A 17,332-nucleotide genomic window follows, 5' to 3' on the forward strand; every position below is an offset into this window, starting at 1 on the left:
CAAATGAGAGGTAAGTGTTGAGGATTTGGAGAAACTGGAACCTTCAACATTACTAGTATGAACGTAATACCATGTTGTCACTTTAGAACACAGCTGGTGGTTCCTGAAAACACTGAACATGAAGCTAATACTATAAGATCCAGCAATTCCACTCCTAGGTATATATCCAGAAGAGATGAAAATGAGTCCACACAAAAACCTGCATACTAATGTTCATAACACAGTAGCCAAAAAGTGGCAACAACCCAAACGCCCTCAGTTAATGGACGCATAAGTAAAAACATGGTCCGTGCAAATAATGGGATGCTTTTTGGCAATATAAAAGAAATAAGCACTGATCCACACTGTGTCATGAACGAACCCTGACATCACGCTAAGTGCAAGTGGCAGTCAAAAAGAACATGTATCACACAATCCCATTTATGTAAAATGTCCAAAACAGGCAAATCTACAGACAGAAAATAAATCAGTGGCTGCCTTGGCATGGTGAGGTCAGGAGGAAACCGAATGGCTGTTAACGGGTACAGTGCTTCCTTTGAGAGTGAGGAGAAAGTCTAAAAACGGTTTTGGTGACAGCTGTGCAACTCTGTGAATATAACAGAAAAACTAAAAGCAACCGGAACACTTTAAAGAGTGGGTTGTAGGGTATGTGAATTAGATGCACTAAAGCTATTTACAAAAAAAGATTGTCTCCTCCTTATAAAGCAAGCAAAATTACTTCCTGATATAGCCAGCAACATCCAATCAGAAATACCTACCATGTATCTTCCTTTATTAATTTTACTCTTAATGACCACAGTCTTTTAAAAAATCCTAGAACACACTAAGAAAGTAGACGACCTTAACGCTAAGTCTTGTAACACTACAACTGATTAAAAGTTGGCTTTATGGCTTCCTATCCTCATCTTGAACAATTTACAAGAAATACAAAACACAAAGTGCTTTCTCACCTATGAATGTCCATTACCTTGGCGTATTCCCTAACCATGTACCATTCTAGAGCTGTTATATTTCCTAAATATGGTAATATTAGATGCCAGATTATTTATATAGGAATCACCTGGAAGAGCTGCCATTCTTCCTAAAGAAAACAAAAAAATTCTAATTCCTATCCCCTGGAAATTCTGATTCAAAATATCTAAGAGAATAAATATCTAATATTAAATACCTAAGAGAAGAATAAACAATTTGTATCTTTAAATAAAGTCCCTAAGTTCCCAGGTTTGGAAACTATGATCCTTAAATCTATCATTTCTTCTGCTACGATACTCTTTTCCACTCTCCTTATCACTTGTATTTATCCCTATGAATTTAGCAGAAGATACACACATAGCCCAATCTATCCTTGTGTACAAAGCACTGTAGGCTTGAGGAATATAAAAAAACAGCCCTTGACTTAAGGATTACAAAACTAAGTTGGAATGAGCAAAACTATGCATATTTAAAACAAGAACACTAACATGTGACAGTGTATAAGGATTAAGGTGAAGCACACAGTCAGGTGTCCAAGGAGGGAGAAAGGACTGGGCTGGTACAGCCAGGCTAGCCTCACAGACTAGGACTTGAGCTGGGTTTTCAAGGAAGGTTCATTTATACAGAATACCAAAATAAGTAAAACATAATTTTACCTTTTTTTTTTAAAGATTTTATTTATTTGACAGAGAGAGAGAAATCACAAGTACGCAAAGAGGCAGGAAGAGAGGGCGAAGCACGTTCCCCGCTGAGCAGAGAGCCCGATGAGGGACTCAGTCCCAGGACCCGAGCCGAAGGCAGAGGCTTAACCCACTGAGCCACCCAAGCACCCCTACAATTTTACCTTCTTAATAAATAGATTTTATTATTCATCTTCCCTTCCAGTCCCTGTCCATGGGTATGTTAACCTTTACACATAATTACAGCACAAAAATCCATTCATATTAGCATTTTACATTCTTTCAAAACACACTCTCTTGTGAAGAATTCCAAGTCCCTGACATAAAGCAGATGTCCTGGTTGTGTTTTCCTACAGTGACTTTCCCTATCATATCTCCAAGGCATTCTACCCCATTTATTCCATTGTTTCTCTCCCTTTCACACAATCCCCCCACTCCCCACTCCCACACTTAATCTTGTGAAAACAAAGACTGTCTCACTGTTATGCCGCTGATCCAGAGCCTAAGACTCCACACAGTAGGATATTCAAATAATTCCCCAATGAGTGACATATGCATCAATCCTCAAAACAAAACTAAGAATTATTTCACCTAAAAAACTGTATGAAGTATAATTTATCCCTGAGTAAGTTTAACTTATAAGTTAAAAAAAGATCAGTGTTAAAAAAAAATGGTCCTGGGGCACCTGGGTGGCTCAGTCGTTTAGCATCTGCCCTCAGCTCAGGTCATGATCCCAGGGTCCTGGGATCTAGTCCTGCATCTGACTCCTTCGGCAGGCAGGGAGCCCACTTCTCCTCCTGCCTGCCGCTTGCTCTCTCGTTCTCTGACAGACAAATAAATAAAATATTAAAAAAAAATGCCAGCAATTCCAAATTTCTGAAATCAGGGAGTGATGATGCTGGCACAACCTGACTGTGCCAAAAACCACTCAACTGTACACTTTAAAATGGAGGGTTTTATGGTGTGAGAATTATGTCTCAATAAAAAAGGTAATTAACAAAAATCAAGTAACAAATCAACTCACACAGTAGTTTATAAGGCATGGCCTTCCTCAAGACAAAAGGGACTGCTACTGAGCAAGGAGCTCCACAAGATCACTTCACTTACGGTCTCCCTCCAGGGGTTCCGGGAGCCCTCCGACTAGGCAGTGACCAGTGAAAGCCCGAATGGAAAGTTCTCATTCCTGTGAGACAGGCTAGACTCAGCTTCCCCAAACTGTTTACCAACATGAAGGAAACAGTGTTATTTTCTACACAAATGAAGTGATGGATCTAACAGTGAATGAAATGTTCCCTTAAAAATATTAATTTCTGGGTGTGTGGTGGCATAGTTAGTTAAGCCTCCAACTCTTGGTTTTGGCTCAGGTCATGATCTCTCAGGGTCATGAGATCGAGCTCCACTTGAGGCTCTGTGTTCAGGGAGGAGTCTGCTTAAGATTCTCTTTCCCCTCTCCCTCTGCCCCTCTGCACCCCCCACCCCTGCGTGCATACATGTGCTCTAAAATCTTTTAAAAATACAAAATAATGGAGTGCCTGGGTGGCTCAGTGTGTTGAGCCTCTGCCTTCAGCTCAAATCATTATCCCAGGGTCCTGGGGTGGAGCCCCACATCTGGCTCTCTGCTCAGCAGGGAGCCTCCTTCCCCCATCGCCCTCGGTGTGCTGCTCTGCCTACTTGTGATCTGTCAAATAAATAAAAATTTTTTTTAAAAATACAAAATAATTAAAATTACTGATATTGTGTTGCAAACCATGGCATTTCATGTACGAGAAAAATCTCAATTTACTTATCTTTGAACAAACTTATCAAATAAGAGTTTTAGGGGTGCCTGGAAGGCGTCTCACTCGCTAAGGTCATGATCTCCGGGTTGTGATATCCAGCCTCCTGTCAGGCTCTGGGCTGGGAGTAGAGTCCACTCAAGAGTCTCTCTGCCCTTCCCACCCCACCCCACCTCTCCCCACCACCGACCGCAGCGTGGGAGCACGCAAGCTCTCTCTTTCTCTTTCGAAACAAAACAAAACAAAACAAAAATATTTTTTTAAAAAATTTTTATATAAAAACTACTTGCTACTATATATCAAAGTTAAAGTTACACACTCACACCTGTGCATATATGTGCATACTGAATTTCCACCTCATTTTTTTTCTTACTCTTCTTCCAAAACACCTCAAACCTAAAAATAAAGCATTTGAGCACAAAAGGAAGCTTTACCTTAATTTAGGATTATCAATGTATTTCTTAAACTGCTTGACGTTGTTCAAAGTCTGCTCAGCTAACTCTCGGGAGGGTTCGACGATGAGAGCTTTCGGAGCGTTGGGGAGAAACTTCGTCTGTGCCACCTGCGCATTACCTTAAGAAAATGAAAACGATGGGAACGTGTTCAAATCACATCTCAATACCTTTACTCGTAAAGCATGAGCACAAATATTCCAGTATCAAAAATTTCAGTAACTGTCAAAAAACTACAGGACACGGTCATAAAACAAAATAAAGCTAGGATTCCTAAAATCAACTATAGCTTCTTTAAATTTACTTGCATGATTACAACTGATCATATGTTTTGTGATAAAGTAAACACGCTATGAAACAAGCTATGAAATTCAGTTACTTTAACTAACTGACATAGATTAGCCAACACAATGGTAAGAGTATGAGCTTTCAAGTCCAACTGCTTGTGTTTAAATTCAGTTCTACCACTTACTTGCTGTGTGACCTTGGGCAAGTTACGTCAAGTCCCTATTCCTCGAGGTCTTTGTCTGTAAAATGGGAAGAGTACTACCTTATAGGGTTGTGAAGATTAAATAATCTATGTAAAGAACTTAACACAGTGCCACAGCACTTAAGCACAATTTTATAAATACTAGATACCATCACCATGATCAGTCTCCCCAAAATGCCTAAACAAAACCAAATACTCAAAAGTTTATGAATCAGGTTTTGAAACTGAATTTTACTGACGTGTTAAGTAAAGATGTGTGACTAAAGCAGCAGAGGGAGCACGTGTAACTCACTCACTAGGAGAAGCCTCCTTACCGGAGTTTTAGCCAGTACCCCATTCTTGCAATTCTTACCCACTCAAAAGCAATACCTGTGTGCTGTGATTTGACAACACAACTATCCGGTGCCTTGGAAAGAGCAACAAAACCATCTTTTGGTGGAAACTTAAATTCTTCTTCACCGAAGTTAAACTTTAGTTCAGCATTCTACCATGGAAGAAAGGGAGAAAATGAAAATTCTTAACCTAACAGCAAACTAACCAGTATAAAATAAAGCAGATCAAAGTAGCTTATAATCATAGCAACATTTTTCTGATTACCTTCAAAACACAAGCAGGAAAGAGGGCTTGGTTCTTCATATGTGGTGGTATTTCAAAGGCCAGACCAAGGTCTTTTCCTAAAAAAAAAAAAAAAAAAAAAAGAGGGAGAGAAAGAGACTGAGGAAAACAAAATGATCAGCAAAGAACGTCCGTATGCTCACATCATCAAATCTCTCAACCCACCCACATGCATGCGTTCCCGTCCTGCTCCCACGGCTAAACTGGGCTGCCTAATGTCAAACTCTTCACTTCTTACTTTACTCCTACAAGTGCCCCTTCTCCCACTCCACATTTTTCCCTTCATAATGGATCACTTCCATTAGACACTTCGACGAGACAGCCCATGGCACACAACCATACTGTAACATTAAAACACAGACAACCTCCTTGAATCGACATCTTCCTCTACCTTCTATTTTTCTTCTCCCGTGTGTAGTAAAACTCCCTGATTTCCACTGTCCCTGTGTCATTTCAATTCATCCCATTCTCATCACTGAAGTGACTCCCAGTCACACTCCCCCAACTCACCCATCAAGCTCACCACAACAGAGATCATGAGTGATATGTACTTGCCAAACCCAGTGGTTAATCTCCATCTTTCTTTCTAGGCTACACCCACCGGAAGCACTGGATACAATCTGATTCTTCCCTCCTTCAAATCCTTTCATCACGCGGACTACAGGACTTCAATCTCTCGAGTCTCCTCCTCCTTCACCTCTAAGATTCTCCTCAATTTGCTGACTTCTAACTGAAAGATTCCCCAGACTCAGATCCTTCCTATTCCTTATCTACTCTCATTCCCTATGTAGGGAATCCAGCCTTCTAGCTTTAAGTATCATCTATAAGCCTTTGTCTCCCAAAGCTGTACCGCCAACCCTGACCTTACAGGGTTGGCCTTACACATCTGACCTTACACAGGCCTTACACATCTGACCACTGACTTGACTTCACCACTTAGATGTGTAGTAAGTATCTCAAATTTAATATGCCCCAAATACAATCCCCAGCAACCCACTGGCCCCCTATCTACCGCTGCCACACATACCACTCTGTTTTTAACACAGAAGCCATGAAACAGTGAAAGTGAAGAGAGAGGATATCAATTCTCTCTCTAATCAAAACCCTAATGGCTTCCAATCTCACTCAGAAAGTTCACATCATGGCCTAAGAAGGCCCTATATGGCCTGGCCTCACTACCTCAACTGACCTAACATTCCACCACCCTGCTCCATGCTCAGTGTGTTCCAGACCTACTGGCCTCCTCAATGTCAGACACCTCAAGCACACTTTTATCTCAAGGCCTTTGCATTTACTGTTCCCTCCGCTTGAAATACTCTTTGAAGATTTTTATACAGGCCACCACCAAACTCATTCAGATTGCTACTCAAATGGCACCTTATCAGAGAAGGCTTACTGACCACCCAGTATAAAGGAGCATGCCCCTAGACTATTAGCACCCTCCATCCCCTTACCCTGATTACACAACTTTCAATGTACTTGTTCCAACCTAACACAGCCTGCATCTCTCTTTCTCCACCAGTAGGTAATCCACAAGATGAAACAATGTTTGTTGACTCCATCCTCTGTTCTAGATAGAGCACCTGCTGGTGTGCCTGGCATGGAGTAAATGCTCAAAACATACTGGTTCAAAAGGGCATGGAGGGAGGGAGGACTGAAGAAGAGGGTAAGAGAATTATAAATCACAAATATTGGGTATCTAACAAGACAACCCACTGAAAGCTTACCATTTTTGGAGAATTTGACATGCCCCTTATCTATATCGAGGTAACATCCAATGGTATCATGCATAGTGAATTCCTAGAAAAGCAGAAAGTGCAGTGCTATTAATAGAAAGAAAAATCGTAATTAAAGCTAAAAGTTCAGGGGCGTCAGGGTGGCTCAGTGGGTTAAGCCTCTGCCTTCAGCTCAGGTCATGATCTCAGGATCCTGGGACTGAGCCCTACATCAGGGGGGTCTTTGCTCAGCGGGGAGCCTTTGCTCAGCGGGGAGCCTGCTTCCCCTCCCTCTCTCTGCCTGCCTCTCTGCCTACTTGTGATCTCTGTCTGTCAAATAAATAAATAAAATCTTAAAAAAAAAAAAGCTAAAAGTTCAGTACAGCTACATCAAAAGTAGTCAGTGCTTCAAAATAGTTCCCTGAAGCCCTAATGGAGGTGTTAAAAAGAGCCTGTTGGGGAACCTGGCTGGATCAGTTGATGCAGCACGTTAACTCTTTTTTTTTTTTTTTTTTTTTTTAAAGATTTTATTTATTATTTATTTGACAGAAAAAAATTACAAGTACACTGAGAGGCAGGCAGAGAGAGAGAGAAGGAAGCAGGCTCCCTGCTGAGCAGAGAGCCCGATGCGGGACTCGATCCCAGGACCCTGAGATCATGACCTGAGCCGAAGGCAGCGGCTTAACCCACTGAGCCACCCAGGCGCCCGCACGTTAACTCTTGATCTCTGGGTTCTGAGTTCAAGACCCACACTGGGAGCAGAGTTTATTTAAAATAAAGTCTTTAAAAATGAAACAAATTGCTTATTACAGCATATCATATATCATAGCACAGACGTCCTGATAGGCTTTTTAGAATCAACATGACATCCAGGCTCATCCTCCTTACTACAGACTAAGACTTGACAAAGAAACATTTAGATTCACCATGACTAAAAATAAGAAAAGAACATATACATTCAAGTCAAAGCCAAAATCAAAATAAGTGAAAATAGAGACAAAGTAATATACTTTGGAAAGACTAATAAGTGGTGTAAGAAAAAAAATATGCAGCTCATTTTAAACATTTTTTCACGGAAATCTGAATCTGAACTTTGTGTGGAAAATGTTCAGAAAATCCACCTGAATTTCAGAGTCCCTTTTATACTCCTAGACATGTCACAGTGACCAAATAAGTACACAAGAAAACTTACTAATGCTACGATTAGGTCGGAAATACAACTTACCTCTCCGTAATTATCAAACTGTTTATTATGGGATTTCTTTCCTGTTCCACCAAAGCCAAATCCGAATTTGTCGGTACCTAGATTTTAAAATGTATTTTATTTATGTGGTTAAGAGTAAAGATAAAACTAAAAGCTCCGTACAAATCTAAAAATCTACAAAAACTCAAAGCATCTATGCAGTTTCGTGTGGTACATATTGCTGCATACTAACTGTACTCCGACTTCCCTCATATTCTGAACCTTCTTCCTCCTGTTTTACACTGTAATGGTATACATTTTTAGTACCTCAAATCTTTTTGGTACACAGTGAGGTATACATAAATTTATTATTTCCAAGTCTTGAAAATAGAAACTTGTGTGGTTAAGATTATTTTGCTCCCCACTATCATAAAATGTCAACAATCCACAAATATAAACCAGGAAATTCAGTTTATTTCAGAAACACTCACCTAGGTCTAAGGAAGCCTGCATGGAAGACCACCCGACTCTGCATAATCCTTGGTCATGACAGGACACTTCGTAGTAGTGCTTCCCTAGAAGGGCAAAATACTGTGCGATTTATACACACCTATGAACCATTTACCATGAAGGCCCTTCCCCACGATTTGAATTACAATTTGTTATGTTCCAAATGAAGAACTATAGATCTTTGTGTAACATTAGAAATCTTTTCAGATCCTTGATTTAAAGCGACCTGAAGAAAGTTCATGTATTAATACGGTACTTCACAAGTTGATACAAGTGCAAATGCTATTTGAATACCTTTCGTTAACCCCTTCGTCGCTCTGCAGCCGTGCCACTCCTTGACTTCTCTGCTCTGACAACAAAGACCATCAGACCCAATTGCTGGATTTGAGAAAAACACAAAAAACCATGTCAGCACACAGTATATAAATTAAGCATCCTGAAACATGCATATCAACTTATCACATATACTAGGACACATTTCCATTATATTCCAATGACTCATTTGACTATTCCTATGTCACTACTCAACTACTCAAATACAGCAACTACATTCTAGTATCTGGTAAATTAAATCTTCATTTAATACTATTTTTCATTTTCATTTTCACCACAAATCTTCATTTAATACTATTCTTTTTCTTAATTTTCTTGCTATTCTCAGGTATTATTAAAAACAAATTTCTCGGGGCACCTGGGTGGCTCAGTGGGTTAAAGCCTCTGCCTTCGGCTCAGGTCATGATCCCAGGGTCCTGGGATCGAGCCCCACATCAGGCTCTCTGCTCGGCAGGGAGCCTGCTTCCTCCTCTCTCTCTACCTGCCTCACTGCCTACTTGTGATTTCTGTCTGTCAAATAAATAAATAAAATCTTTAAAAAAAAAAAATTCTCCCCTGGGGATAAAAATACATTATATGTTTATAAAAAATAAAAAAATTTTAAAAATTATATTATGAAAAAAATTTAAAAAATAAAAACAAATTTCTTACAAATAAGCTGCTAAAATCTATCTACTTACCAAAAGCAGATCCTCTGTCATATGGGTTCATTTGCCATTTGTTGAGAACTAAAATTAAAATAAATCACACACAATCATACGAAATTAAAAACACTCTCTAAAAAATAAAATATATTTTATGTGATACCTTAATTCAGATTTATACCTAGATTTAATATGATTTTACAAATTATTTGGAACATACAAGTAAATGTTTTGCTCTTTCTAGTAAAGGCAAAATTGAAAGTGAAAAGCAATAATCATTGCCCTTGGGCTAAAGCCTTTTCTCCTCACTTGCTTCACAGCACTTGGTAGTAGATGGCACTGATCTCTGTCGTAACTAAGAAGGCATGGATAAAATGAAGCTTTGGTAACTAAATACATTGAAATAAACGACCAAGTTGGGCCCCTGGGTGGCTCACTAGATTAACCCTCTGCCTTCAGCTCAGGGCCCTCTGCCTGCTTCTCTGCCTGCTTGTGATCTCTCTCTCTGTCAAATAAATAATAAAAAAAAAAAATCTTTAAAAAAAATAAATGACCAATGTATCAGGATCTAGTTAAGTATCACTGTGTCATTTTTAAAAGAAAAGCAAGTCCTTTATATCAGTACCACATTCGAAAGTCACAATTTTTCTCCCTCCTCACTTGCATGGAACCAACATTTTCCTTTTTTAAAACATCTTAATAGTCTATGCATAACCAAAGAATTGTATTAGCTCGAGAACTCTATAGATACTCTATATATACTTCAGGCCTAACTTCCTGCCCAAGGCAGAAATCTTTTCTTGATTTCTTGTGGCCCAACAATCTCTACCATCTGCTTAAACTCTCTGATGGAGAAGTAACTTACTCTTGAGGTTCTCTCTCTCCCTGCTCCTTGTAATTACTAGTAAGTTCTTAAACAGAAATCTTCATTAGATTATTTCTAATTAGTCCTGGTCCTTTCTGAAACAGTTATTTTCTCTCGAGATCCCTTCAGTGATTTTACAATTATCTCATCTCTTCTGCACTTGCTTCTCTATGTTTAGACCTCTAGTGTCTTTTCTCCTCACAGGCCATGATTTTTGAAACTACTACCTCCTCTGGAAGGTACTACTACCCTCCTCTGAAAGCATTCTCTTTTACCACCACCTTTCCTAAATGAACTCATTAGCTCACAATTTATTTATGAGTTCATTCTATGAACTATGCAACATTGTTACTTTCAAATTGCTGAGAAATGTTGATCTGGCAAGTTCATTCCACTTAAGCTTGCTATTTTGTCACAATCGTGTTCTGTACCATGAAACAAAAGTAACTTAAAATACAGAACAAATTTTGTCAAAATATAACAAAATAGAACCATTTAATGAAAGCAACACAAGTTACAGATGAGGAAACTGATGTAACATTATCCACGGCATAGACAGGACTGGAAATCCTAGTAAAAGGATCGATCTCCAGGTAAACTGGACTAAACATAACGCACTTTGAAATTTATACTTTACGTTTTAACTTCCTGGACTCCTTTCTTAAAGGAAAAACAATGCATGCCTCCTTCCCCTGTGGAAGAAATACGTCCCACCATCATGGACTCTAATTCCATCAATTTTTTATAAAATCCTCAATACTTTTGTAAAATACTATACCAATTTATCTTTAATATCAGACATAAAAGGCATTATGAAAAACATTAAAATAACTAAATATAATTTCCAAATGCCAGAGTTTTCTCAAAGAAAGCACTGTTAGTATTTTAGGAGAGACAATCTTTCACCATTTACTATGCTATAAATGGCATTTAGCATCCCTGATTTCTAGGGCACCAAATGCCAACAGCCCTATCCCCCAAACACTGACAATAAAAATGCACACTCTCACCTCCCATCTGTCAATGCCAGGAATGAGAATTACTATTTTTACATAGAAGGGAAATATTAATATGCAAAACTTACCTGAAGCACCAGTTTTAATTGTTGTTTTTCCTTTTTTGCCTTCCTGTTGGTCTTTCAGAGTTTCATATACTATCTGGATAACTGGAATACTGAAAGCCTATCAAAGAAACAATAGTTCTCTACATTAATATTCAATATTAATGACAATTTAACAATCAATGTTATAAAAGTTACACATGCGCATTAAATAATTACATATTCCAGACTGCTACTCTAATTTCATTTGCCCAAGTCCAAAATACCAGCAAGATAACAAAAGAGTTGATTAAGTGAAGGAAACAGGAGGCTATTGACAACCCAAAACCATAAACAATGGAGACTTTCAGAACAAACCTAAAGAGGAAAAATAGGGTCTCGTCTGACCAACCCTGGTCCAGGCCAATGAGAAAGCCACCTCTATTTGCAGTCTCTTTATTACTAGAGCCATTGCATTAAAATTCAGAAATTAAAGATACTGCAACTCTTTATTCAAGATCAGTTTATATCTGTACTAGTTTTAAGCCTATACTCCTGCAGATCTTATTTCAGAAATCAGCTGCCAACTAAAATATCATTCTCAGGGGCAAGCAATCAATTCCTCACATTTTGGAAATGGTTGTTTTATTAAGTATTCAAAGTAAAAACTACTGTTCAAACTCGCTTTAAAAATCAAGTCTTACAAAGTAAGTCAACTTAAGTTCATTACTTACACCAGTTTTTCCACTTCCTGTTTCCGCAGCCTGAGTAGGAAAAAAATAATAAAGCTTACAAATTAGATTGTCAATTTAAAAAGTCAAATTAACATGACAGTATGGAGAAATCTTTTAAGACTTGACTGGCTACTATAATCTTCAATGCCTCTAGATTCCTCAGGTTTCTTCAGTCAACTGTGACTACTGCCAATCTTGTCACTTCTCCCCCATCCCTCAACAATCTGCCCTCCCCTCTTCTTTCCCATGGCTACCACTCAAATCCAAGCCATCATCATTCTAATCTAGATTACTACAAAAGTATCCCAGCAGAATCTAATCTCTGAGCTGTACTACAAACTGCTAATATCTTCATAAATACACAGTCTTCATAAATACACAGTTCTAACGATGTAACAGCCCCACTTAAAAATTTCCAGTGACCCCGGGATACCTGGGGGGCTCAGCTGGTTAAGCAGGCTAAGCATCGGACTCCTTGTTTTAGCTCAGGTCATGACCCCAGGGCTGTGGGATGGAGCCCTGCATGGGGCTCCAGTCTTGGTGGAGTCTGCTTGAGATTCTCTCTCTTCCTCTCCCTCTGCTCCTCCCCTACCCAGAGCTCATGCAGACATTCTCCCTCTCTAGAATAAATAATTTTTAAAAAAAACTTCTGATTCCCCCCTGCCAACAAATACCAATTCTTTAATATGACACTTCAGAGAGTCCAAATAATCAAACCCACTACATACTTCCCATCTTATCTCAAGTTATACGCCTCCCCCCCACATCCACATTTTACGCTACATCTGACTGAATTACTCTGGGATCATATACTGCATTCTCCTACTCACAGTTTTTACTGATATAGTCTCTACTTACGGAGCATTTCTCTTTCAACTTTCCTTTGCCCAAAATATACCTCCCCCAAATAGACCACTTGTATGACAAACACTTCTCTGTACCTGTCTTAATATGCTACTGGATTTAAGCTTCTCAAGGGTACAGACTGCATCTTACTCATCTCTGTGTTCCCCACAACTTCTGCCTCATTACTCTGAATACAGTGTATGTATCCTCAATGTGAATAAAAGTAATTTTGGTGAAAATACCATTTCTAAGCCTAAGGCGCTCTTCAAGTGGGTCACAAACTGCCACAGAATTGTGTCCTCAGCTCCCAAATACCTCCCCAAAAGCAAACATACCATAAGTACATCACCGCCGCCAAGGATCAAGGGGATAGACTCAGCCTGGATATCAGTTGGGAGACTAAAAGAATATTTTGAAGAATTTTAGTTAGTAGTAAAAAGAGAATCACCTATGCTAAATAAGTTATGTTAAACGATAAACTTAAAAGAGTATTTGACTTGGTAAACAGCACCAATCTTTTCTAGCTAAAAACACATCAGAGTTGAAAAAGGAAGCTTTCTATAATTTAAAGAATCCTAAGATAAACTGAATTTTAGTTACTCAACCAGATTCAAAAATATTTGATAAGATCACTAGCAACTGTTTAAATTACTGAACACTGTAGTCACAGGTACATTTAAGCTTTATGTACTTACAGCCAATCCATCTCTTCTACGGCTTGAGCAATCTCGGGCATAACACCCATCTCTGAAAATAAAAACTCACTTTAAAAAACTGAACATACTAAATGTAAATAATATTGCTTTTAAAATTACTGTCCAAAGAAAAGGGAAGAGGTTTTGGAGCGTAGCTGTTATTTAGTACCTCCAGAGCATGGCACTGTTGAAAAGAGTATATAGTTAACAGAGAAAGACTTGCGTTCAAATACAAACTCTCCCTGGCAACGTGACCTTGAGCAAGCTCTAAAGCTTACGAAGCTATAAACCTGTTTTCTTCTGACAAAATCTCTAATGTGATCTAGGTTGTAGAGCCACAGGAAGATTACGGATAGTGATATGTAATGCATCTGACACATAGTTATCCCTCGATACACAGTAGCCGCCAGTGAGTGCTTCCCTCCTGTGACTGCTGAAAAAGCCGGAGAGAGGTTTCTCAACCAACACTTTGGTTTATAGAAAGATAACGGGGAAGTCATGTGCCTTGACTATTCAAGGACCACCTGATTAGCCTTGGCAATCCGAGAAAAGTGAGCAGACAAGTGGAGAGGGGGCCCAGCCTTACTGGCAACCATAATCAAACTGGCTAACTAAAAATGGCGCCGGGGTGAAAACTTGGGTAACTGGAAATCACACTTGAAGAACTATGGTTCTTCACTGTTCAGGTATTTGAATAATTAATTCACTGTGAAGCCAGTCTTAAGATTGCTTCTGATTGTATTTTGTCCTTTCTCAAATAGTTACACATGAAGTAGATAGCTGGACTGCGTAAACCTCTTTTCCAAATAAGTAATTTTTAAGTCTGCATTTAGGAAAATGAAACTTTTATTATTATTATCACAAAAATACACATTTCTATTAAAAAATTATCAACACTCAAACATTCTTAAGCCCCAGAAATAGCCAATTTGGAGATGTTTTATTTCTTGTAATGTGAAAAGGCACAAATCTACACATTGGACATATGCACTGGATAAACAGCTTTTTTGCTGCACATGAGAAGAATCATACTAGCAATTAACACAAGAGGTACAACACTAAAACTTCGGTACCTAGTCAACTCATTAATACATATATTAACGATAGGGGAAAGTATGAAAATCTTTTTCAAAAAAAGGCTCTCCTACCTCTAAATCTCCTCCAGGAAAATCCACAGATCAAAAAACTAATGAAGATCTGAAGTTGAATACCCAAGCGGCCTTTCTAAGAATTGGTCCCATTAGATACAGCTACATCCTCACTCTAAAATCCATAGTGCTTGAAAAAAAGTAAGCGATGCTCTTAAAAAAGCTGCCGAGTCTACGGCAAGCTGAAGTCGCTTGTCAAACTGTTAGACTGCAAGCAGCAACCACAGACCGCTTTCAGCAAATTCTACATGTTCTGTTCCACTCTGGTCACCTTCTCTGCATGTTTGCTTTGGAACCATGTTTTCTCCAAATACAACACTTTGGGGTGTCTGGGTGGTTTGTCAGTTAAGCGTCTGCCTTTATAGCTCAGGTCATGATCCCAGAGTCCTGGGATCGAGTGCTGCTTTGGGCTCCCTGCTCAAGGGGGGAGTCTGCTTACCGCCCCCCTTCTGCCTCCTGTTCATAATCTCTCTCTCTCTCTCTCTCAAATAAATAAATAAAATCTTTTTTAAAAAGTAGAACACTTTAATATTTAAGGGGAAAACAGGAATGCTCCTGTTCTGTGATTCCATGTCTTGATTTCCTATCACAGACTCTTCTGGTCCTTTCCCCTAACATTCCTGACATCTGGGCATGCCTCCGGGAAGAAGCCAACCTATGCAATGACAATCTGGAGCTGCTCTACACACCCGGGCTCTAAAATCCTGTTTTGGGGGGAGCTGGGGCAGGCAGCCGGCGAGCACTCCGGGTGGGCGCCGCGGTGCCTCCCCGTAGAAGATGCCACACACACAAACCAGACATCCTCTCTGGCGACTTAAAGAAGTGGGATTCCTCGTGTGTTTATAGTAGAGGGAAGAAAGCACCGCACCGTGCTCCACCTGAGGCCCCCGAACAGGCGGAGACACGGAGGATCCCAGGCCCCGCCGGATACACGGGCTGTGCACAAACTCCGCGCCTTTCCGAGGCAGGACGCGGGTGGCAGCTCCGTAAAGCTGCGGCTGGGAAAGATCACGGCTCCGGGGTGAAAGACGCCACCTCGAGCGACGGCTGCCGTCACGGGGAGGGTCGCGGAGCCAACCAACACCACGCGAACGTGCCACCCGTCCGCGGCGCGAGCGTCTGCGGGCGACCACGCTTCGGCCCGGCCCGTCGCCGCGGCCGGCTCGGCGTCTCACGAACAGACGCCAGACGGGTGCCTGGGGCTCTCCGCCCCGCCGAGGCCTGGAGCCGCGGGGGCCGAGGCCGGGCGGCCCGGTCCGCGGCGCCTGCCCACGCGCGGCCGCCGTCGGCCGGGCCGAGCCCCGAGCACCGCCGCCACGTCAGAGCGGCAGGAGGCCTGGCGCGGCGCCGCCGCCCCGTTTCCGCGGCCGCGGGTCCCCGGGCCTGCCGGCCGGCCGACGACGCGGCAGAAAGACGACGGGGAGCCGGGGGCGCGCGGCCGGGACCCGCGGAGAGAGGCACTCGCCACCCCCGAGGCGCACCGGCCCGGCCTCCCCGAGGCCGCCGCGGATCCCCCACCGCACTGCGGACGCCGCTGCGGACAGCTCCCTCCCGGCCCGCGCCGCACCGGTCCGCCCCCACGGCTCCCGGCCGCCTGCCCCCGGCGCCCGAGCGCGGATGGAGCCGCTCGCCCCAGCCCCTCCCCGCTCCCGAGACGCACCAGAGAAGGCCGCCATCTTCGCCGGGTCGCGCGCGGCTCCGCTCTCCCTCCCTCCCTCCGCACGGACACGCTTCGCAGTGGCAGCGCGCGCTTCCGGCCTGCGGTCTGCGGCTTTCCGAGTCCGGGCAGGACCCCAGTCCCGGGAGATCGGTTCCGGCCGAAGAAAAGGGCCCGCCCGGGAGCGCGCCGCGCGGGGCCCGAGTGCAGCAGGACCCCCGGTAGCCAGGACTGGTCGTCGTCATTAGCCGTGCTAGTGGTTACCGTTTACTTAGGGCGTGCCATGGGTCATCAGGACCACTTTAACACACACGAGGAAACAGATGTTAAATGATGAGGGGCACCCGGTGGCCCAGGGTGATCTGATGGTAAAACACGGCTCCCTCGGCGGCCCGGTTCATCACCCCCAGCCTCTGAAGATCGGCGGGGCTTTGTGGTGTGGGAAGGATGGAGGAGATGCTCTGAGCTCATCGCCCAGAAATCCTACACTACGGAGTGCCTGCCCCCAAGACATCCCCTCGTGCCTTCGATGGAAGGTCCCCAACCTCCCTGCCCCGGCGTCCCACGTGGTCCTGAGCGTTCCCAGGTTATCTGACCGCCCTGCGCTTGGACTCCTTTCTCTTTGCAGGGAGAGAGGAATGAGTGAGGGTTTAATGCTCCCCGCACACCCTCAGGTAGTGTAGGTGCTTTTGGAGGTGGTCAGGAAGAGTCAGGAAAGTCAAGGAACTCGTCTGAGGCCACACACAGCCGCTCAGGGGCCCGTGGGGTCTGAGCGCCCTTTGCTTCAGGGCAGGGGCCTGCTGTGCCACCGTTAGGCCGCCCCGGGATGACACGCAGGAAAGTGAACCCCTCGAACAAGATGCATGGATGGAGTTAGAGGTGCTGCTGCAGGACCCCCACTTCCTGAGCAACCTATGTAACCTGCACAAGTCTGGGCTTCCTTAGGGGCACTCACCTGTAAAACAGCCAGGCATGGTGG

At 42.4% G+C, this 17,332-nt stretch overlaps 1 protein-coding gene across 2 annotated transcripts in view; it reads right to left on the reverse strand.

Moving 5' to 3' along the window:
• DDX1 (DEAD-box helicase 1) overlaps positions 1-16,457 on the reverse strand; it is a 33,325-nt gene extending 16,868 nt beyond the window's left edge. The window contains exons 1-13 of one of the 2 annotated variants that reach the window (XM_032353265.1): positions 16,357-16,457; positions 13,549-13,600; positions 13,189-13,252; positions 12,008-12,037; positions 11,319-11,415; positions 9,406-9,453; positions 8,687-8,770; positions 8,374-8,457; positions 7,925-8,001; positions 6,712-6,784; positions 4,967-5,043; positions 4,739-4,853; positions 3,862-4,000 (exon numbers count right to left, since the gene is read on the reverse strand). In XM_032353265.1, coding sequence (XP_032209156.1) covers positions 3,862-4,000; positions 4,739-4,853; positions 4,967-5,043; positions 6,712-6,784; positions 7,925-8,001; positions 8,374-8,457; positions 8,687-8,770; positions 9,406-9,453; positions 11,319-11,415; positions 12,008-12,037; positions 13,189-13,252; positions 13,549-13,600; positions 16,357-16,372 — 956 coding nt within the window. In that variant the 5' untranslated portion in view covers positions 16,373-16,457. Of the gene's footprint in view, positions 1-3,861; positions 4,001-4,738; positions 4,854-4,966; positions 5,044-6,711; positions 6,785-7,924; positions 8,002-8,373; positions 8,458-8,686; positions 8,771-9,405; positions 9,454-11,318; positions 11,416-12,007; positions 12,038-13,188; positions 13,253-13,548; positions 13,601-15,564; positions 15,587-16,356 lie in introns of those variants that run through there. The other variant, XM_032353266.1, reaches the window with a different exon arrangement.
• Positions 16,458-17,332: the final 875 nt, after the last annotated feature.

This window comes from Mustela erminea, chromosome 7 (genome assembly GCF_009829155.1).
Source record: "Mustela erminea isolate mMusErm1 chromosome 7, mMusErm1.Pri, whole genome shotgun sequence".
Classification (NCBI taxonomy): domain Eukaryota; kingdom Metazoa; phylum Chordata; class Mammalia; order Carnivora; family Mustelidae; genus Mustela; species Mustela erminea.